General features: G+C 28.5%; 6 protein-coding genes across 12 annotated transcripts in view; 3 read left to right on the top strand and 3 right to left on the bottom strand.

Moving 5' to 3' along the window:
- LOC100168996 (dual specificity protein phosphatase Mpk3) overlaps window positions 1–4,025 on the top strand; it is a 25,312-nt gene extending 21,287 nt beyond the window's left edge. Inside the window, exon 4 of the mRNA XM_001943943.5 lies at window positions 2,429–4,025. Coding sequence (XP_001943978.1) covers window positions 2,429–2,778 — 350 coding nt within the window. The 3' untranslated portion in view covers window positions 2,779–4,025. The remainder of the gene's footprint in view (window positions 1–2,428) is intronic.
- Window positions 4,026–9,133: 5,108 nt separating this feature from the next.
- LOC100159430 (mediator of RNA polymerase II transcription subunit 28-like) lies at window positions 9,134–10,187 on the bottom strand. The gene is given in 1 exon segment (NM_001162593.2): window positions 9,134–10,187. A coding segment is annotated over 1 exon segment (639 nt). The 5' UTR covers window positions 10,146–10,187; the 3' UTR covers window positions 9,134–9,506.
- Window positions 10,188–10,633: 446 nt separating this feature from the next.
- On the top strand, window positions 10,634–15,764 carry LOC100573459 (TP53-regulated inhibitor of apoptosis 1-B). Of its 3 annotated transcripts, none has more exons than XM_008187779.3 (4): window positions 10,634–10,804; window positions 13,169–13,319; window positions 15,203–15,361; window positions 15,547–15,764. In XM_008187779.3, the coding sequence occupies exons 2-3, from the start codon at window positions 13,185–13,187 to the stop codon at window positions 15,293–15,295; spliced, it is 228 nt and encodes a 75-aa protein (XP_008186001.1). In that variant the 5' UTR covers window positions 10,634–10,804; window positions 13,169–13,184; the 3' UTR covers window positions 15,296–15,361; window positions 15,547–15,764. The 3 variants fall into 3 exon arrangements, with proteins under 3 accessions (XP_008186001.1, XP_016662327.1, XP_016662326.1); XM_016806838.2 differs by lacking the exon at window positions 10,634–10,804 and adding an exon at window positions 12,981–13,101 and having other exon boundaries at window positions 15,547–15,676; XM_016806837.2 differs by lacking the exons at window positions 10,634–10,804; window positions 15,203–15,361 and adding an exon at window positions 12,984–13,101 and having other exon boundaries at window positions 15,547–15,756.
- Window positions 15,647–22,745, bottom strand: LOC100162167 (protein-lysine N-methyltransferase EEF2KMT). 5 transcript variants are annotated; one of them, XM_016806835.2, is made up of 7 exons: window positions 22,522–22,745; window positions 18,038–18,189; window positions 17,860–17,973; window positions 16,530–16,733; window positions 16,157–16,460; window positions 15,957–16,094; window positions 15,647–15,864 (listed from the first exon to the last, which is right to left on the bottom strand). In XM_016806835.2, exons 2-7 carry the CDS (start codon window positions 18,128–18,130, stop codon window positions 15,734–15,736), a joined length of 984 nt encoding a protein of 327 aa, XP_016662324.1. In that variant the 5' UTR covers window positions 18,131–18,189; window positions 22,522–22,745; the 3' UTR covers window positions 15,647–15,733. The 5 variants fall into 5 exon arrangements, with proteins under 5 accessions (XP_016662324.1, XP_016662325.1, XP_008186002.1 ...); XM_016806836.2 differs by lacking the exon at window positions 22,522–22,745 and adding an exon at window positions 16,845–17,015 and having other exon boundaries at window positions 18,044–18,405; XM_008187780.3 differs by lacking the exon at window positions 22,522–22,745 and having other exon boundaries at window positions 18,038–18,408.
- LOC103310229 (putative nuclease HARBI1) lies at window positions 18,521–20,376 on the top strand. Its single transcript, XM_008187787.1, has 4 exons — window positions 18,521–18,676; window positions 19,219–19,358; window positions 19,444–19,621; window positions 19,717–20,376. The coding sequence occupies exons 1-4, from the start codon at window positions 18,521–18,523 to the stop codon at window positions 20,374–20,376; spliced, it is 1,134 nt and encodes a 377-aa protein (XP_008186009.1).
- On the bottom strand, window positions 20,733–22,492 carry LOC100573369. Its single transcript, XM_029487653.1, has 3 exons — window positions 22,043–22,492; window positions 21,783–21,872; window positions 20,733–21,251 (listed from the first exon to the last, which is right to left on the bottom strand). Exons 1-3 carry the CDS (start codon window positions 22,125–22,127, stop codon window positions 20,758–20,760), a joined length of 669 nt encoding a protein of 222 aa, XP_029343513.1. The 5' UTR covers window positions 22,128–22,492; the 3' UTR covers window positions 20,733–20,757.
- Window positions 22,746–23,313: the final 568 nt, after the last annotated feature.

Here is a 23,313-nt window from a genome sequence, read left to right as displayed (position 1 = left end):
GGAGGATTTTCACGGAGACAAACAAAATGTATGGGTAGCGTCCTCTTAAGTCATTAACAATGTGCCTACTTATTATTTGTTATGGACTGATTTCGTAATTAATTTTTTTTTAAAGTAACGTTCTTTGTAACGTCTGACCTTTTGAATGTGAAAATAAAGTAACACGAATTATAATTTAAATAAAAATATTTAATGTAACAAGTAACGTAATTTTATTACTTATTAAAAGTAATTTACCCAATACTTCTAGGTACGTTGTTAATGACTGAACTACAAATATTCTTTTACAAAAAGAGAAGACATGGAATTAAACATGACTAAATAAACAGACATGATCGCTAGATTACTGCACGCATATTTTATACATATATTATACTTCCCCAGCCTTAGAAGAAACACTAATATCATAGAAAAAAAAGTTCTTCACATTACAATTATATAGAAATTATACTGTTTTCGCCATGTCTGGGGAAAATGCGCAGTGATAGGAAAAATTGGTTTTTTAGTGATCATGCCTGTTTATTTAGTCATGGAATTAAATTGAACGGTTTTTTTTTATTATTTCAGTGACAATATTTTAGTTTTAGGAATTTACAAACATTTTAAGTTTAAAATTATGATTGATTATTATTTTATTATAAAAAAAAATTTATTAAAATATGAATTTGTGTTTGTACTTTGTAATAAATTTGAACACCTGTATCATAATACACAAATTGCGGCAGTTTGTGCCAACTGCCAACTGCCAAGCCAGCCATCAATTTAATACATTTTTATCACGAATCAAAATATTGTAAAAATCATTGTACTTGTACAGGTTAATCATAAGTATAAGGGACAGTTGCACCGTCTCTGATTAAACTCCGGTTAACTTTAATCAGAGACGGTGCTACTGGCCCTAAGTGTACTCGCATGTAACAATTCGTTTTGTAATCTGGTCATTGAAGTTTCGAATAATATTCATGTGAAGCCATTTAGGTTAAATATATATTATTATTTAACTAATGTCTAATAATATTGCCATCAATAATTAGACGAAAGTTTTGCTCTATATTCTATTGGATTCAACATCCCATGGCACGGCACTCGGCCTGTAGGCTGTAGGGCTCTTGGTATTTGTAATTACCGGTGTATCAAAAAGATCGCCAAGAGAGTAATATTCGCTTATTCCCCGGCTTTTACCTATTGATCATTATTCAATAGTATTAATAGGTTATTTACTATAGTACTATTATACATAATGAATTGTATAATCGTATATCATGCACACGACCCGCGTAATTGCAGGCTCGTAGTTTGTTATCGTCGTCGAAAACAAGCAGGTGCCACATCCGTTGATGTGGGTTTTTAATAATAGCGACAGAATCAATTTTAATATTAATAACTGATAAGTATAAATAAATAATAATTAATAATATAATATTATATAAACACACACAATTACAACAGTCCTTGATGTATTTGGTGTATGTTTGTACTTAATCGAGTAGACCGAAATACCGATATCCACGAATTCAACTGTAAAGTATAATATTATTATATTATGCACACATGTCATATGGATTGATATTATGATATAATAATAATTACCACCATTTCCATGACGCGGGGGCGCTATTATATTTGCGCGGGTGAAAGGGCTTATGTACGAAAATAACCACGTGTTATAAAGCCAACGAAATCCATGGTAACAACTAACAGGTACGCTACGTATGCCTTTAAATAAACCTTTTACCGGCGTCTGCGTGCGTGCGTGTATTTATTTCAGGAGTCACGTGGTTGGTCGTGATTTGGTGTTGAAAGTTGATCGTGACAGGCCGCTGTCGCGTTCGTAGGTGGACCGTGGGCGGTTGTTTGCATTTGCAAATTGCAAAACAGCGGCGGCCCCGTGTTTGACCTCTATTATTATTATTATTATTATCATCATACTTAAAAGATGTGTTGTATAAAATACATTTTTAAACAAATATCCAAATAGTTCACGCAACTAACAATAATGATTAGAATGTATTAGAATGTATTAGAATGTATGTGTATAGTAACTTGTCTAAGGTATGTGATTTGTTGTCAACTTTTCCGTCAATATAAAAATCAAATTTTACAGCTCAAAATAAATAAATTTCGAAAACGCGATTTCCGCACAATTATTGCAGATTCAGAATTTTAATTGAAACATCAATAAATATTTCAATGTTTGCCCCTTTAAGTCGTTGTTACTTGTGAGTCTACGAACAGAGATTTTAAGTTTTCTTAGAAAATTAAGGTGATGAGCTTTCCATTTTTTAATATTGTTCTCCCTTGTCTCGGCCCCCACTCGATCACGATTTCAGTCAAATCTCTGGAATAAATAATAATAACCGATAATTTGTTAGTACTATAATCAATGTAAACATAATAATAACACAATGTGTTGGGTTGTTCATTGCAGACAAGAGTCGGGCGCAGAAAAAAGGCGTCCTGGTGCACTGTCTGGCGGGCATATCGCGTTCGGTAACGGTGATGCTGGCGTACCTGATGGCCCATCGGCAATTGACGCTGAACGAGGCGTACAACATGGTGCTGAAACGCAAGGCGAACATCGACCCGAACTTCCACTTCATGCAGCAGCTACACTCGTTCGAGAAGCAGCTGCTGGACGCCCGGACTCAGTCCAAGCAGCAGTCGGGCAACTCGACGGGCTCGTCGACGTCCAGCTACCTGAGCCCGCTGTCAACGGCCGTCCAGAGTCCGGACAGCGGCATTGAATTCGACCGATGGACGCCCGGTACCGGCGGATGAGAAACGTTTGAGGGCGACGACCAACACCGACGATCGCCCCAGACCAAGTATCGCTTCTGACCGAACGCCGCCACTTCATGTATTATTCTACAATAACTACTATACTATTACTACAACTACTACTACTACTATTACTACTATTACTAAGCAGTCGTCATAACTTTCGTTTAATAAACATTTTTTTTTTTTAAATGCCCAATTAGACGTACATTATTTTTTTTTTAAATGAAAACTTCAAAAAAATGTTATTAAATTCTATTCTGTGTCAAGTGTCAACGTATTTTAGCTTAACGCGCGCAACATACTTCGATTATATACGACTGCTCCCTCCCCCATTTTTGTCAATAGTGCTCATCATACTTATTATTATTATTTTTTTAATTTTAAATTGCACAATTCTTTAATTTATTATTTTATCCGTATTGTTAAAGACTAATATTATATAATTTTTATAAGTTATACCATCGATTATTTTTTCGATACTTATTGCATACAATGTTCCAAGCCAGTGTAACTACGCGTTAAAAAAAAATAATAATAATAATAATAAGGATTTTTATCATTGCGTTTCATTGATGAGGTGCTGAAACACTATTTTTTGTATAATATCCATTCAAGTATTACATTTACCACCTGCAATGTGGAACATGTTGTCTATTTTAAAATAATTGTCATTGTTATATATTTTATACTTAATTTATTTATGTTGTACTGTAAATGTTTATATTTCTAGACTGATTTATGGTCCGATGCCATTTAATTTATTCGTTCGGCGATTTTAAATTAGCTGTATTATTGATGACGTTCATGTTAATATTATATGATTGATTGTGTGAAAATCAATTTTTTTCTCATTATCTTCGTTAGACTTAGATCTTAAAATTAAAACATGTGTTTGTATGTCATTAAGTGTTGTAACTATTAATTTATTTTTAAATTCAAATTACAACGTTTATACATTACTTTATTATATTATATTATATTATTATAATACATTAAAAAGATTTTTAAAGTCTATTCCATATTTTAATAAATTATAATATTAACATGGGTTACCACTTAATGAAATGATGGCCAATTGTATAAAATTTTAAAATGTAAGCAAATGATTGTATTTTGTATTAGGCCCTATATTTTGTAATTATAGTGCCATAACCAACCTCAGACGATTGAGGTAAACAATATAAATGTGTGTTAATGTAAACAATTATGATATATGATAATAATAAATATATTTAAAAGTATAATCACTGGTAAAATTATAAAGAATAGATAATACACTCTCTGTATACAAATAAGCTTTAAACAAACATATCTACTCCTATTTACTGAGGAAATTATTTGGTCGACCAACAACACACTCAATTTAGGAGAACGTCGTACCTGCATGTGCTGTCTCCGTCTGACACACATACGGCATATCAAATTTTTGTTCACTAGTTTCAATAGTGTGCTGTTAGTTTCGATATTAGTGTGCATTTTTACCTATTATATAACTTTAAGGTAAATACATTATCTGTATTTTCTTGTTGGTTTTTACAAAATTTTAATTTTTAAGTGAGTTTTGAGTATGTAAAATATTAATATATTAAAATGCTCATAATTCACTTAAAAATTAACATATTATCGTAAAAAATTAACGGGAGATCACCAATAATGTTCTTATTTAAAAGTTTAATAATAGGTCAATTCAGTCTAATATAAAAACTTACAAAACACTATTGAAACTGGTAAACGGTAATTGGCTGTTATACATGCGTAAGAAGGAGACAACACATGCGGCTTCAGCGTTGTCTCAAGTATAATAATATACTCAAGGGCCTAGGCCGTCTAGTCGGGAAGTTATTTTTTTTTGGTTATTAAACTATTCCTAAGAAACCTTTTTTTGTTTAGTTTACTCACATTACTTTTAAGTTAAAGAAGTAACTTTATTACAATTGTCAATTAAAGTTAACTTTTAATTTTTATAAAAAATATCAAAGGAGCTTAATAATTATGTTATCGATACAAAGTTATGACAGTCAACATACGTCAGACTGCAAAATGGAATTATATTAAATGTTTATTTAATAAGCAAAAAAAGAATTCACACTACTCTTTATTTTAGATTCTGAGCGGAGCGAGGAAGCTATTGTTTTTACAATGGTGTTTATTTTTTTTTTGTTTTTATTCTTTTTATATCCTGTATACAAAATTTCTTCCAGAAGGAGTGTTTCGATTTCAACATATAGTACCTTATCTTTTAGCAAATTGGATCAAAATGGTACTTTAGAGAGGTCATTTTTCGATTTTCTTAATAGTTATTTAGTGCCACGGGAAAAACCACGGGAAAATTACGAAAAAACGCTAAAAATGGGATTTTAATTTCTAACGCTTTGTTTATCACCATAGAAACGAATAAAAAATTATAATATTTTAATATTAATTCAACTTACATGATAAAAGAAATAATAACAAAATATAAAATATCCAGACTGACAAACCGTCTCCGCTCAGAATCGTTTTTAAATACAATGATATTATAATATCATTGAATTCAATTCTAATACAACCATTATACAATGATCCACTTGTAATCTACTTTACAGCAGAGCGACATCCACTTGCCCACCTTCTTTTGGAGCACAAATAATGCATTTTCCAAATTACTACTTATTAAAAATGAAATCTTGTAGTCAGAAAATCGTACTTACATAATATATTTGCATGTATTATCAATTGATTCTTAAAATATATTTTAAAAAATAAACTAACATTTAGTTAAGTATTTTTTTTACAAAAGAGTAACTTTTTATTAACTAATTAGAATAACATGTAATTATTATCATTAAATTACTTCTATAAAGTATAATTGTATCACAGTACCTTATATCCAACTTCCCAACAATCTCAACACTGGACCAGGTGACAGCATAAATCCGAAGCAACAATGTCCTTGACAATTTATTGGTTGCTTAATGAATAATGATCATCATCATAAGTCATAAGCTCATAAAAAAATGTTCCTTCCTATTATAAATGGATACAATATTATACAAATATTCTATTTAGTAATTAAAAATAATGTTATACTGACTATTGAAGTGTTTGTACATTAAAGGGTAGCTTGGCTGCTTAAGATACTTAACCTTCCAGAATTTTGATTTATCTTAATAATATGCTCCAATATTTGTTGTTACTTGATAAAATAAAAATAAACAGCAAAATGATATGTTTCAGTGATCAATGCAGAATGCTTGTACAAATTATTTGTGCTATTATCTTTATTTAAAAACAAATATTTCTCTAGATTCTCTTTTCTAGCCCAGATAACAAGAAATATTATTATCTATATAAATTAGATAAAGATTTTGTAGATACAAATATACAATATACAAATGAATATAAACATTTTAATTTTTGTATAGAATATAGGTAAATATGTAATATGATAGATACATTTAAATACAATTAAAATAATACAAAAACATTAAACAACTACTTATAGATTTTAGTGCAGGTGGGTTAATTATTTTTGTATTAATATGAAAATAACTTGGTTAGTAAGCTTTCCATTTTCGAAGAGGTCGATGAGCTTGAAAATATAATGGGATTCGATACTGTGATTTTCTGTCTTTGTCTGACACACGCGTGACATAGGTTTTTACACGTTTCTTTGCCAAACATACCAATTGATCTAACGAAGCGATAAGAATTCTAAAAATAGATTTGAATTTTACGACAAGTGTACTTGAAATCGACTTTCCCACATCTTTGATTTTTTGATTTTAATTTCTCCAAAAATTTTAAATAACGTTTTAAGAATCTGGGAGATAATATCAAGAATGAAGGAAAGTCTATTTTAAATAAACTTGATGACAAATTCAAAACTGTTTTCAAAATTCTTATCGCATCATTAGATCAATTGGTATGTTTGGCAAAGAACACGTCTAAAATCCTATGTCACGCGTGTATTAGACAAAGGGAGAAAATCACCGGGTTGAATCCCCTTAATACAAGTTTCTTCATGTTTTTTTTTTTAAGGAAAAAAAGTTTAGAATTATGTCCATAGACCTATAAACTAAGGTTAGAGTTATAGGTCTATGATTATGTATTTATGTCTCTAACAGTCATATATTTTTATGAAGGCTGAAAGTTCAAATTTTGACAACTCGCATATTCAAAATTTAATTATAAAGGACATCACAATTTTAAAAACAAGTTTGGTTAGATGTAAAGTATTTCATTATCTAAGAAATATGGTGTGGGTCTTACACTTTAACTAAACTAACACTAATTATTCTACGAGATAGGTACAGACGTTTGAAAATATGAGTGTGACGTACTGACGTCATGGAGTCGAAGTCTGTACGGGCGGTGGCGTATGTTATATGTGTAAAATTGTAGAAAAGATTGTACAACGATTTCAATCGTTAAAGATAATATTTTCTTAAAGTAACTATAACTGTTTTTTGTGTTTATGACACTGATGTGATTATAATTTTGATATACTTTCTAGTTTTTTCATAGTAGGTAAAACAATTATTATAGTACATTTCGTTAAATTTGGCTTATACGACAATACGACGCAAGTCGCGAACCCAATAATTTAACTTAATTTTTATAATTTATAATATTTATAGAATAACTAACTAGTAATATCTGAGGTTCTGTAAATGAATGGTCTACTCTTCACGTGGTTCATGTTTGTGCCTATATACTTTTTTATGTTATCTTATTATTACTTATTGTTAACAGATCGAATATATTTAAATTTAAATAATTTAAAAAAAAAAGAATAACAAGATATATTAAATTTTAAATTACACCATCACCTCAAGCAAATAAATATACTTAGGATTGAAGGAAAACAATTTCTTAAATACTATTGTAAGGCGTAAGTTATTAAAATATAATTGTGTAAATCAAGCTACTTTTTACACGTAAAATATTGGCAGCTGCTCACTCGTCGGCTCTATGACATCACGCCAATATTATCACTATATTAAACTTATCATCTCGTTGAATAATCATTTTTTTAACTTTGGATTTTACCAAAACGTTTTCAATATTAGACATAAATTAAATTTTAAATTACAATATAATAGACCAATTAACTTAAAATAAAAAATTAGAGTTGTGGTGTCCTTAAGATAATGATTTATCCCCAAACAATTTTTTGATTATTTAAATTGCAATATTAATCACAAAAACTTAAAAAAATTCTATTATTACTTAAATTCTCATAATTTATTTATTTTATACACAATGAAAATTCCCAAATACTTATGAAAATCTAAAATATCTCATGGGCCATGGCTATAAATAGCGTGATATTCCGGTAAACTTTCTTTTTGTTAGAGGTACGAAATTTGTTGGGAATCTTCTATTCAAATTTTTTACATTATCTATAAAAAGAAAACATTTTATGAATTTCTTACTGAAAAATAATGTACAAAATTTAAAAATATTATCATGGCTATAAATAGCTCAAAAAGAGCCGAAATAGCTTAAAAATGATTCATTAAAATAGATGACATACTATAGAATTTTGAGAAAAAAAAAACTAGTATCAATATAAATTATAAAATATAAATATAAGCCGACTACTTAGTCTGGCTCTGAAACATTATTCACAATAAACCTCTGACCTTTGTATTTATGATGTTTTAGTATAAGTAGCCAGTAGGCTAGGGGCCTGAATTATATATTTTTTTTAATATATGCAGTTAGACGGGGGTTCGAAACCTTTACAAATCATGAAACAAGTGAGTTGATGGTAAAGTTTTTTTTGCATATTTAGGAATATTTCATATAATACAGAATATATCGATTAATTTTTGTAGATGTTCGATATTTTTTGTTGCAGTGGCGAAAATAATATAAATGAGGCATTAGCACATATAAATACATTTTAACCGACTGTCATACAAATATAACACCAGAGCAAATGGAACAAAATATAATCATCAACTGTTTTCAAAAAACTTCTGAGTTAAAAATTTAAAATAATTGAATGTTTAATTATGCATATTTAGTTCAACAGAATAAATATAATAAAATTAATAAATTTAATAAAAAAGGATATTTTTTGCATATTTTCTTATGATTTTTAAAGAAGATTGGAAGAATATTTTCAACTTTTTAAGAGAATATTAGCATCTTATTTTGGCTATTTTAAAAGAATATAATTCTGACCCTTAAGTATAACAATTTAATGCAATTGAATTAAAATTTAACAGTTCTATTACAGTGATCTACTCAATGACGAGGTACATCCGAAACCTACTAATGACTTTTCCGGCTTCTTTTAATTTAATTGCATAAACCTTTTGTTTTTGGTTAAAGTGATGAGTTATATACTTATACTACTGAATTGCCCAACCATACTATGAACTATAATCAATGAATTAAAAAAATAAGCAATACATTACATAACATTATATAATTTCTTACATTTACAAATTATTGTGAAGCAAGTATATACAGCTTAAAAATGAAAAATAAAACAAAATTTACAGCTTATATCAAACATATTATACAATATTAAAACATAAATACACAGTTTATAAACAACTTGTAGAGTTACAACATATTTACAGTAGTGTACAAGTGACTTTCACAAAATAATTGGTAGGATTATTTGTAGCAATTCGTTTGGCTTAAAAGCAGCAATTTTGTGCCTTTGCCTGTGGTCAAGGGGGACTAAGATGGGCCCTACCGCGTCCTCTTCCTCGTCCCCGACCTCGTCACCTCCTCCCATCACCCATTCCTATATTGCTGGTGGTCTTTTCCAAATATGCTAATGGTCCTTGTAGCAACGCACCAGGCATCGGTCCACCAGCCACTGGACCCGGTCTTTGCTGTTGTTGCTGCTGTTGCTGTTGCTGCTGTAAGAACATGGCCTGTTGTGGCGAAACCATACCTCCAGGTACTTGAGGCGATAGTTGTTGTTGGGGCGGTCCTATTGGTAGGGGTGATGGCATTGGTGCTGGCATAGGACTCTGGCCCATAGTGCTCTGGGCGGGCGATTTGGCAACCTGTTGTAAATCAGCCAACAGATTTTGCCAAATAGAGATTTTATCATAATGCCGCCGGATGAGGTCATCCTTACGCGCCAACTCCAAACGCAACTCGGATATATCTTCTTTAACGATTAGTTCAGGCTTCAGGGCCGACAAGAGAAACCGTTTCTGTAGGAAAAACGCCTCCAGTTGTCTAGCGATGTCGATGAATCTCATGGTACACTGATCTATGTCTACACGCACTTCTTCTTTGTCAACCGGCGAGAACGTCTCTTCTTCTTTTGATATTATTTCGATAAGTGACATGAACGCTTCGTCGAATTCGTCCACCAAATTTCCATTGCCGCTGGTCGGAGTGGCCATGGCGTTAATTGATGACTGTTTGCCGTACAAACTGTACACGATTGTTCGATGCTTCAACAAGAGTTGATGCGGTACTTACTTTGAATAAATTTGTGACGAGTACTGTTAAACGAGTACGAGATAAAAACAAGCCTATATATTCCTATATAGCCTAATTATTCAGTTGTCGAATACAAGTGAAATGTTGGCTCGTAGTCGTCAGTCTGTTGTTGCCATTTATTTTGTTATATTTTAATATTTAAATGATAGGTAGTTGATTCATGACAGTTGATAAAAAAAAAATAATAAATAATGTATACCTATTGTATAAAATATTTAAATATTATGTACGATTTGTCAATTTGATATTTTTTAGGTTAACTTTATCAGTTGTAACAACCATAAAAATGAGGAATTTATTAACCATGGGCGGTGATGATTATTTTAATTTAGTCACGATTAAAGATAATGGTATCTATAGATGTGGTTACTGGTTATCAATTTAATGAAAATTTAAAAGCCTATCTGTTTAAAATTTAAAATTCAATAATTTAATAATTTTTACTTTATTAAATATTTGAATAATTAAAATGAGTTTCTTAATCAAATTTAAATTATCCTAGAGACTGAAGAAATCTCTTTCAAAAACGAAAGTTTGTCTATACTTTCAACCCAGTCGGGTGAGTTAGTTAGTTGTTTATCTATTTTTACTTCACTTACTTACACAAATTAGTTAGGTAACTTAAATCTATGCCCTGTTTAATACTATTACATAACAAATAACAATGATTATAAACTTATAATTTAAGACATGCTACATTATAGATAGGTATTGACATATTATTCTAAAATCTATGAACCTCACATAATATTTTAAATGGTAAATAAACTATTTTTCTCCCAACTATTATAGATGTTGTACATTTTCCACTGATACATTTTTTTAAAACAAATATTTTCCGATTTAAAAACAGATAATGAAAATTTATGTTTTCTTATGTTTAATTTTTTCTTAAAGTTAGCACAATGTTTTGGAATATCTATCAATTTTTTATTATTTTTTATTTAGAAAATCTTTAAGTTACGATATTTTTACTTAATTTATTTTAATCATTATTAATATAATACCTAGCACATTTTATTTTCTCAAATAGATAATATGTACTTATTTTATTAAATTGTACCTAATACAGTACTATATTTGGTATGGGTTTTTGTAAAATATTGTGATTATTGTAATGTTTGTTGTTAACATTACTTATTATTTTGTTTATCATTTTAATAGTATTTTTTGTTTCAAATTGACAATGATCAAAAATATACATTTATTTATTCATTAATTTATTATATTTATGGAAATGTTTGAAAATGTATTGTCTTATGACAAAAAAAAATAATTTCATATTCTATTACATTTTAAAAAAATAATATAATGGAAAAATGACCACAAAAGAACTAGACTAAAAATAGTCGGAGGGGCGAGGAAGGATATTGTTTGTGAAGTTATATACATAGGTATACAATATAAACTTGATGATTAATCAATTCAAAATCAATTAGACTTCAAATACTACTTGCAGTGGTTGAAATGGCTTAAGATAAGTGGAGGGATGCCTTACAATTTAGATTTCCTGATATCATCATAACATTCTTCTATTCTTCATCTAACTAAAAAGTAGAGGGATGCCATCCCTCCATATCCCTCCCCCCACCACTTTGAGCACATTTATATGTAAAATTATGTCTATAGTAAAATAAATACTGACAAAGCAATAAATTCCTAAATATGTATACTTATACCTTATATACTCCTTTATTAGGTATTCTTAACTCATTCTAGAATCAAAAGGATTGTTGAAAAATTACAAGTTTAGTTTGGATTGTTAATTTTAATGTATCATAATTGCTTACTTCTGATTAAGTATTTAACGGCCCAATACTACTTACAATCATTGTCTACAAATGTTAGTTGACGTGCCGATAAGATTGTATTGATCTACGGGTTTCTTTTATTGCGATTATTGTCACGATGGACATTTTAATATATTTTATACTATTTTTGTTCACTAAATACTACTTACAATCATTAATACTTGCCTTCACTGATCTCAGTAAACTTCTGTTTTTATTTTGAAGTTGTATGCACTCGTTTTGTGAATTTTGTGTTTTATTAAATTTTTAAATGACCTCGACTATTAATCATCTATATAGGCATATTATTAGAGACAAAGAGACACATTCTTTATTTAAAAGAACGAGGGTTATTACTTGCCAATAATTCGATGACTTGCATAAAGGTGAAGGACGGTACTTTATGTAATGGTCAACTTGTAAAATGTTTAAGAAGTAGTTAAAAATGAAACTCTGATGGCCCTATGAGAAATACATCAATATTTGAATATTGACATCACTAAAAAGTGGAATAAAAAATGTATGAAATTAATTTTCAGGTTAGTTAAATCAATTTGTATTTTACAACTATGGTGTAGGTTGCATATTGGACCATTACCATTAAGTATTTATAAATAAATAATACAACACAATAAATTGTATTTTGATGGTAAGTTAGGTTAACCTACTAATATGTTATATTAATTGCATATAAAAAACAGGTTTTTTCTTTGATTATAATAATAAAATATCCAATATACAATTTCCTAATGGCTAATGTATTTTTAACGTTTTATTTAATATGATGATTGATGATAAACTGTTGTACCTAGTCATATGTTTACGTTTTCCTTAATGACAATAAAAGACAATTATTGGTCAATTTTAAGTGTAGTGTACAATTGTTATGTTATAAAATATAAATTATTTTAGCGTGTGTGTGGCATTTATTTAAAACTTTTTAATTTTATGTTTTAATTTAAAGTGATTGTTTTTCTAACAGTGGATTATATTTTTCTTTTAAAGCATGTTGCCTTTTAATGAATTTTTTATGTTTCACATCCGGACACCCACCAAGATAATTTATGTGATAAAACATTTTATCAGTACATAGTTAGCTAAAGGTAATTTATTTTATTTCAATTATATTATAGGAATGACTCAAATTCTATGGATGAATGCAAATCTTTTAAAAAACAATATGACAAGTGTTTTAATGCTTGGTTCAGGGATAAATTTCTTAAAGGAAGTAACGATGACTCAGTGTGTTCAGAGCTTTTGAAGAACTACACAGGCTGTGTCAAGGTAATTTAAAATTTGTATTTTTATATAATGTTCAAAATATATTAAATATTTTTGGCATTTACGACCTGGTTATCAGCTGCACAATTTTCAACCTAATTACATTTATATTTAAATAACACATATACTCATAGTTACAATTCACATACTTAATAAAACTATGAAGTACATTCTTATAAGTATACTGATGTGCAGCAAAAATATAATTATTTGTTCAAAAATAAATTATTAAAAATTTTGTGTAATACATTTATACAAGAAAAAAATTAAAATATGCTTTGAAAAATTGTAATTATTATTTAATGGTTATAATTTTCTTAGTTATCTGGAACAAAAGCAAATCAATTATTAATTGTTCTTATATATCACAGGCCATAAAAAACACGATTGATTTAGGTACCTAATTGATGATACAACATTAAACAAAATCGATATTTTTTGTTAACCATAATATTATAGTCTATAAAATTATATAAACTTTTTTTTTTTATTATTAATTGATTATTTGGAAATTTTTAAAATAAATTCAATGATATAACCTAAAATTATACAGTTTATGAATCTTCAAAATATGCAGTGTTAAAATAATAAATTTTTAATCTCCTGTAAGTGAAGCAGATTTATATCAAAAATATTATCATAAATAATTATCTTTTGGGCTTATCAAAAAAATATAGAAAACCCTACAGCTTACAACATTTTAACCTTAGTTAAAAATCTATCATCTCTTGATTTTCCATCGATTTCTAGAGTAGAGTATAATTTTCTCTATACATTTTTAAATTCTGAGCAGAGCAATGAATGTATTGAATTTACAATGATGTTTTTTTTTTGCCGCTGAAGATATATTTTCTAGTTGAAAAAAATCTTTAATTCTAAACTTCAATTTCTTTCTGGTTGTATAGAAATGATTTTATAGGGTTAAAAGTAAATTGCTAGTACTTTTCTAACACGTTAAGTGCCATGCAGCCGCCGGCGGTCACACGATTCTGCATCATCTGTACGCCAAGTATATTTTTCAGTGTCATTCCAAATTTGTATGTTATTTAAAATTAAAAAAAAATATTTAGTACATTAAAAAATTTGTATGATTCACGCTATGCCAAGGCAATTTTTTGGTGCATTATTGTAGCGCCATGGAAAAGTTAATAATATAAAACCATACTCATTTACGGCCGCCGGCGGTCATGAGGCCTGGTAGTAATGATCAATTGGGGATGCCAGCGGTCTCAAAAGTATAACATTTGAGATTTACAAATGATCGCCGGTGGCCCCATGGCACTTAACATGTTAATAACTGAGAAAAATTCAAAAATAAAAAATTTTAAGCAAAACTTATTTGATTTACTTATTTTGTTGCAATTCATAAAACAAATTGAGGTGGATGCTTAAAATTTAAACTAAATATAAATATTAGTTTTATCTTTACATATTGTAATATTTTCGAACTATCCATAGATATTTGACCTAATCAATATCTTCTTTAAAATAATTGTTGTTATTTAAAAATTATATTTAAAAATTTTATTGCTTGTTCAAAACATTAGAAAATGTAACTAAAGTTCTCAATGGTTGTTATTTTAGCTATTTAGAAATATTAAAGATACACAATATGCTCAATTTTTTTTAAAAGCATTTGAAGTTCAACTTTTCAAAAACTAGATATTTAAATAAACAATAACGGTTTTAGTTTTTTTTTTTGCAATTCAAAATTTATATGTGGGGACCTGAAACCTTTTTCTTATACTATTATATTTTGTATACACAATGAGATTTTCAAAACATTTATATTGTAAGTCTTTACTATTTGCCTAATTATACCACAAATCTATTCACACCGTTCAACTTTATTACTCACTACATGGAATATTGATTTATTATTTCAGAAAGTGATGAAAGACAAAGACATTGATATTGGAGAATTTAGACCATTTAGTCCAAATATTAGTTCTAATTATGAACCATCTAAAAACAAATGAAATGTTGTATTATGCATTTATTCTATAAATATACTTTAAAAAAATATCCCAAAACCAAATCCATTTGTAAGTGAAACAGATTTTTAACATGCTTACCTATATTTTAGACATCCTAACTCCAGTTGTATACTGTAGAACACTATAGTCTATAGTTATATTCTTTCCCAATATTTCATTGAAATGATTTTTAGAGTAGAGTATTTGTATAGTACATTTTTTCTTTAACACACAATATTTTTTTATAATTTCAGAATGCAATGAAAGAAAAGGACATTGTTATTGGAGAATTCAGACGATATCATCCAAAAGTTAGTTCCAACTATGAACCATTTAAAAATAAATAAAATATTGTTTTTTGAGTCCAGTATGTGTGGTGAAGAATAGTTCAAAGAAATATTTATTTATAATATAAACATTGTACTAATGATTTATAATTAACTATAATATATTATATTTAGACATGACTGCATTTTGTTTTACACGTATTATATATATTGGACAATTTTGTTGTAACACAATTGAGTAATTGTCAGGTAAGACACTTTGTGCAAAATGTAGGTCGTACTTTTCTGAAAAAATAATATAGTTAAAATATTTTAATACTGCATTATTATTATTTTAACTTATTTAAAAAAAAAGTAAATATCAACATATTTCTTACTTAGAGTTGCAAGGAACTTTGTATAAGTCTCAGAATTTCTCAATGTACAAAACAGTATTATTTCGGTTGTAATATTGATTGTAAAATATTTTAACGTACTACATAATGGTTCAAACATCGTATCATCAAATATCACATCTGGAAAAAAATTGATTATAAATCATCACATGTACCTGCATGATTGAGTATAATCAAATTACCAGCTGCTAGAACTAAATCTGGTTTTTTCTTTTCAAACAATTTTAAATCTTCTATATCATTCCAAGATAGTTGAATAATATCATATTTACAATTGAATTTATGATGTGTTTCATTAATTTGTATATTGTGTTTTAAGGTGTTTAAAACGGCTGAGTGACAATCTGTAAACCAATATTCGCTTGGACTACAATTTAAACAAGCGCTTATTCCACTCAACCCAGTTCCACAACCCAACTCGATAACAAATTTATCTTTGAGTATATCTTGATTTTTCAAACACCAACAGCTTAGTGCTATACCTGCCTGAAAGAAACATAGTGGCTGTTTAAGTAATACAACAATACATTAGTTAAATAATGTTTAAACTTTGACCTGCCACGTGCAGAGTCCTGTAGTTCCTTGGGAAACGATACTGGTACTTTCTTGGATGGTTATGACAGACTCTGTTAACTCGTTACTAATATTATTATCAAGTATATAGTGTTTGTAAAAAGGTCCTTCATTAGATTGATTTTGGATGAGTTCAACGTACTTTAAATATAAGTCATCACTCAATTCATTTCCATTATTTTCCATCTGAAAAATAATTTATTTTAATGAAGTGCTTATTAAAATTTTTATTTAATACACAATGATTCACCATTTAAAAAAGAAACAAAAAAAAAAATGTATGAAATCAGTATTTACCAATACATTAGTGATCAAAATAAGCAATATCATGAATATTCGAAAGATTTGTTTTCATAGAAGGATTTGGGAAGAACAAGTAAAACTGCTAATATTGCTCTAGAAATCAGAAATTAGACAGGGGTCTTTATACTTCATGATAGATTTCAACTGCTTATATTTTAGCTCATCCTGCTGTCAAAAAAAATATTTAAAAAAACACTTATTATTGATGTTTAACGACAATTAATTGACGTTGGTTTGTTTCTTAAACATATGTGATCAAAGAACTAGGTTATAACCAAAGTGCTCTAAATTCATTGATTATTTTAGAAGATAAATCATTAATACATGTGCATGAACAAACATATTTTGCCTTATTTAACACATCCCAAAAAACAAGAAATAATTTCATTGGAAGTAATTTAAAAAAAAAGATAAAATAATATCTTTTAATAATATTGTACAAAGATAATATGATATAGACAAAAAACATATTAAAAGCAAGACATAATTTAAAAATTAAAGATGCACACATAATATGAACAAATTATTTTTTAAATTGCGTGTTAAGTTAGTTGCTATAATATTTAGCCATGTATAGCTCTTATGTCTTTGACTATTAAAATATAATTTTTCGTAAAGAATTAAAATACTGAAACTGCTTTTAATTCAGCTGATTTTGCCAAATTTATAGACATACTTTGCGATTGTGGTTGTTAGTAGAACATAATATAGCAACAATTCATATGATAACAGAGCATTAACAAAATAAGTACAGTCAAAGATTATATGTATAATAACAGCTTCAATTATTTAAAAAAAGGGAAAGTAACTTGACCACCAAATTGTAATGAATTTATCCAAACCATAAATGGAGTAGTTTTTTTTTTTAATTAAAAATATAATTTTTAATTATTTAAACCAAGATGTTATTGAAAATGAATTTTCAACATTTTATTAGAAATGAATTATGAGGTTATGATAATTAGAACTATGGTAGTTATAATTACTCATATTATTTACTATTCCATACTTGAATAATAATTGTTTTCAAAAATGTAGTGATGTACAGAGTTTTCAGTGGGTATTTCTGCAAAATTGGATGTGACAGGATCATTAATATAAAATCAACTTCTTTTGATATATTCTGAAACAAAAAAAAATTAAATCAGAAAATCTAACAATGAGTTAATTGAATAAAACATTTATACTTTTACTTTGAAATTGATTGCTGCGAGTTGAGTTGCACACATGAATTGTCTAACCATGACGTTATTCAAACAGTCAACCATCGTAATCCCCATTGTGGATAGCTGGCAGATGGGTGTTTAAATTGGTTGTTATTTGGTAGAAAGAAAGTCAACTAATTAAAAAATAAGATTATCTCAAAAACGTCTATAAAGCTTATATCGTTTTCCACCTAGTTGCACTATTGCACTGAGGGCGCACCGAGTGCCAATTGCGTGTTCCATCTACCACTACGTGTTTGCACAATTCCAGTGTAATGTGTTCCATCTTAAAAAACTGCACGAGTGTTTAACACTCAGTGCGGAACTGGCGCACGAGCTTTTTGAGACGGTTTTTGTTAACAGTTGTTATCACTACTGATAAAATATAAAAATTAAAAACGTGAAATCGTCAATTCTACTAGTCATTGTAGGTAATAACTAATAGGTATTTCATACTACTTTAAAATGGACAAATTATTAAAGGCACAAATGATTTTGGAGTTAATGTCATCATCGTCATCTAGCGATGACGAAATGATTCAAGAATTGACCAGTTTCAATACAAAAATACCAAAAATTAATAATTTCCTTGATATTGTGAAAGATTATTCGGATAATGAAGTATTTATTATAATAAATATTAGCTATCTATGATTTGTAGTGTACATAAGTAGACGTTTGAAGTAGTTATAAAATAGGTAAACTTAAAAAAGGGTTGGATATTTAGAAGGTGTATCGTATACATATAAATATTTACTTCATTGGTATATTTCTATTTATTTCTATTTTACCAGGCACTAGGCCATAGGCAAAAATAGCGTTTGAGATTTGGGGGGGCTAATAGGGCCTTACGCCCTTACTTTGATAATATTGAATAACATTAAAACATAATGTAGGAAATGCTTGGGAGGGCTATGGACATTTTTGAGGGGGGCTTAGCCCCTAAAGCCCCCCCTCCTATTTGCGCCTATGCACTAGCAGCCTAAATTTCAAAATTTTTTTTTCATATTTTGTATTTTTCCACAAAACATAAGAAAAAAAATTATATAATTTAGGCTGCTCGGTAAAATTGAATAGTTCTTCTTCATCTATAACTTATAAGCAACATTATTTTGAAGAAAAAACTTCAAAACAATACCTATAATAATATTGATGAATTGCAGTTCAAAAAACACTTTAGGATGAATAGGTCAACCACAATACTCATTATCGGTATGTTCAAAAGCTCACCATTTTATCCTAAATCTGATCAAGCAATGGTCACAGCTAGGAGTGCTGAACTACATGTTTTGTCATTTTTATGGTAGGTCTTTATTCATTTATAATAAAATATAATATAATAGGTACTTAATAATCATTATTTTAGTAATGATTCAAATTTAAAACAGGTTTGCATCTAATAAATGTGCTTTGCGTGATGTTGCTAGCCGTTTCGGCTTATCCTTGTCGTCACAATTTAGGATTAATGACCGAGTAATGGAATTTCTAATAAAAATTGCTCCAAGTATAATTAAAATGCCAAAATCTGATGCTGAAAAAGAATCAGTGGCTAAAGACTTTGAAATGGTTGGTAAATAATAAATATTACTAAAACTTTAGTTTGCATTATTGCATATTATAACAGTTTAATTAATAACATTAATATTTGTTTTAACTTCAAGATAGCTCTTATTCCTCATGCACTGGGTTGTATTGATGGCACATCAATAACAATTAGAACACCAAAACATAAAGTAAAATCTACTTATGTTAATCGCCATGATATACCAGCAATTACCTTGCAGGGAATATGTGACGGTAAAAAGCGCTTTTTAGATGCCTTCACTGGACCACCTGGTAAAATCCATGACGCCCGTGTTCTTAAATTATCAGGAGTTCTTGATTGGCTTCCAAGGTTGTGCAGTGAAAAATACTACCTATTGGGAGATGGAGCCTATCCTTTAAGACAGTGGCTCATTACACCTTATAGAAATATTGGACATTTCACAGAATCACAAAAATATTTTAACAAAAAATTCAGTGCCACTAGAGTAAAAATTGAAAATACTTTTGGGTTGTTAAAAGGAAGATTTCGCCAGCTGACTCAAATTGACATGCATGAGGTTAATAAAATAACAAAATTCATTATTTGTTGTTGTGTTCTGCATAATTTATGCATTGATAATGATGATTTAATTAATTATAATGAATATGATAATGAGGAAGTTATTGTGACCGACGAATACGTACAAGACATAACAGTTACAGATGTACAACTGAAACAAGCAGGAGAATCAAAAAGAAATAATTTAAAAGAATATTTATTATACTTAAATAACTAGAAGACAATATAACACAATTCAGTCCTTGTATTTTTAAAAAATTTAAACAAATAACAAACATAATATACAAATAAAATAACATTCAGTCTTTTTATATTTCATAATACATTCATTTTTTTTTTTTTTATATAATAAAAATAAGTAATAACATACAATTTTAAATGTATATAATATACATTATATTAAGTATAAAATTATAATTAAAAACATTTATTTATGCACTTTATGTTACATAACTTTTTTATATTATATAAAAAACTTAATAAGTAATAAACATTTTTTTTTAAATCTTCATTAATTAATTTTGATAGACAAGTATATAATATGACCTAAATATTAATTAAATAGGTACCTATTACTTATTTATTTTTTTTATAAAATTTAATTACCTGCAGATAATATTTTTTCGATTAATGACATCTTTTCTTTACGTCTTCTTTCTTTAGCTTCCTCTTTTTCTCGTTGTATTTGTAAAAAAACTTCTGCCATATCTGTTTTCGACCTTTTTACATCTTTTTTTTTACATATCTCATCTGGAATACGTTTTTTTACAATATTACTATTTCTAAGAACCTCTGGTTCGATACTATCGTCAAGTGCAGTTATAGATTTTATTTCTTTTTCAAAAGGTACATCAATGCGAGAATTTCCTGAAATGTTGTTATGATCAATGGCATTTTTTTTTCTTTTTATAATTGTTTTGTATCGATTTTCAACTTGTATTGCATTTTTTGTTACATTTAGCTCATTTATTAAATCAACAGATATTTGTTGCCAAAGATCTTTTTTTTTTAGGAAAAGTTTCAATGGTCCCACTTTTGGTAAATATTCAGCATATTTCTCCAACATGAAAGAAGTAGCACCATCAGACCAACCTAAAAATAAATGTATATAGATAATATTAACTCTTGATCAAGTACTTTTTTAAGTATCTTTACATTACTCAATAGCATTTAATTGTAATTAGATAATTGATTTCAAGACTAAAATCATTTTAAACAAGAATAAAATAAAATACTACTAAGTACAATGTACTTGCTTATACATTAAATATCATACCAAATGGCTAAAATGTAAAGGTACTTATGTGATGGATAAGTCAATATCAAGAATTTATGAATAGCTTTAGGTTATAATAAAAAATTGTTTAATTTATGAAGAAAATGTATGGTTCCAAGCAGCGGTGTACACACACAGGGGGAGGGTATACTTAATGATATTTTATTACTATATGATTGGTTCATATACACTGGTCTCAAGAAACTGTTCAAAAAGAGACTGCCAATTATATAATATACACTTATGACTTATATATAAATACAAAAAACAATGTCATATCAATCCGCCATGAAAAATATACAAGCTATAATATGGTAACTACAGAAATGATGTACAAAGATGCTTACTTGAATTATTATTATCTGGTATTTCAGGTATTGAAATCCCATTATCAATCAGTTGGTTCTTAGAAACATATATCTGAGACTCTATACCATCTATAAAATAAAATAAATCAATAAGACACCTATATTATTATTATTGTTCTTTTATATGGAACATGGAAAAAATAAACTTTAGAATGATCATTTAATTTTTGTTAAATATGAAAATGTACATTAATAGTTTGACTTATAACTTATTTCATTACTAAATAACTATTAATTACCTTCATCAAGTACATCACAAAGTATTTGTTCTGGTCTAATTGGTCTATTTTCAGTTATAGCAAACTTAATAAATTGGTAAGTCATTTTTCAACTATAAAGAGTGAAGACTCTGAACAACTCAACAACAAATTACGCAAGTAGGTACAGGGGTAGCCGGTAGATACAATTAGCACCTACTTTTCTATAGAATTTAGAACAAAGAAAACTGAAAAGCGAAAAAAACAGCCAACATAACTGAAAAATGAAAATATGTTTGCAATATGTCTTGCAATTCGCATAAAATATAATTGTTATCAATAATTATGAGTGTAACAAGATATTAATTTTTCGTGTTCCAGATCTAGTAATAAAATGTTGGCACTTGTGATAACACCAAAAAACTCGCACAGTGACAGTGGAAACTGCCACAGTGCGGGTTCGGCAAGGTGGAAAACGCTATTAGTTTGAATCACGAATACTATAATCACCACGGACGTACATAATCACGGACTAAGATATTATCACAGAATAATATTCTGGACTGGAAACGACATGGTTGGCAGGGATCAGGGGACGGCCACGAAAAGGTGTCACTTGGCTGATAAGAATACTGTTCTTGAAGTTTCAGCGCTACAGGTGGTTTTATTTGGATTCACAATTTGTATCTACTCCGTGTTTTATACAGACGGCGCTGTAAACTCTAGGACACATTCGACCCCCTGCACTTTTCCTCTTGTACATACATTCGTGGCCGTGATTAACTGCTCGTTTCCAGTCCATTATATCCACAGATATAATATTATATACTTACTAAATTAAATATAATATATTATATCTAGGAGCTTATTAGCTTAATATGGGTATATCTGTAGTTCATATACGTTTTTTTTTTAAAATTTTTTTTCTATTAGAAAACAAGAATATTATATACAATCTGTAATACATTTATAGTTTATACAATAGATTTACAGCCTTACAGGTGAATATCCAATGTCTAACTCCAGACTTTCATAAAAAAATATTCTGGATTTACGCTCAACTTTTAATAAATATTGTCAACAAATTCTTGATTTCTGGTAGGCCGTTGTAAACTAAACAACTTGCTCCTAACACCATCACAGCTATCATCGATATATTTTAAGTATTTTTGTATATTTTATCCATAACCCTTGAACTCTACCTTGAAATGTCCTTTCTACTTCAGTGGTACCTAATAGTGGTTCCTAATAGGTCGTCCGTGATTATGACTTATGCTTGAATTCAGTGGCGTAGCCAGAAATCTCCCAAGGGG

This window comes from Acyrthosiphon pisum, chromosome A1, assembly GCF_005508785.2.
Source record: "Acyrthosiphon pisum isolate AL4f chromosome A1, pea_aphid_22Mar2018_4r6ur, whole genome shotgun sequence".
Taxonomy (NCBI): Eukaryota; Metazoa; Arthropoda; class Insecta; order Hemiptera; family Aphididae; genus Acyrthosiphon; species Acyrthosiphon pisum.
This window is presented reverse-complemented; position numbering and strand designations above follow the sequence as displayed.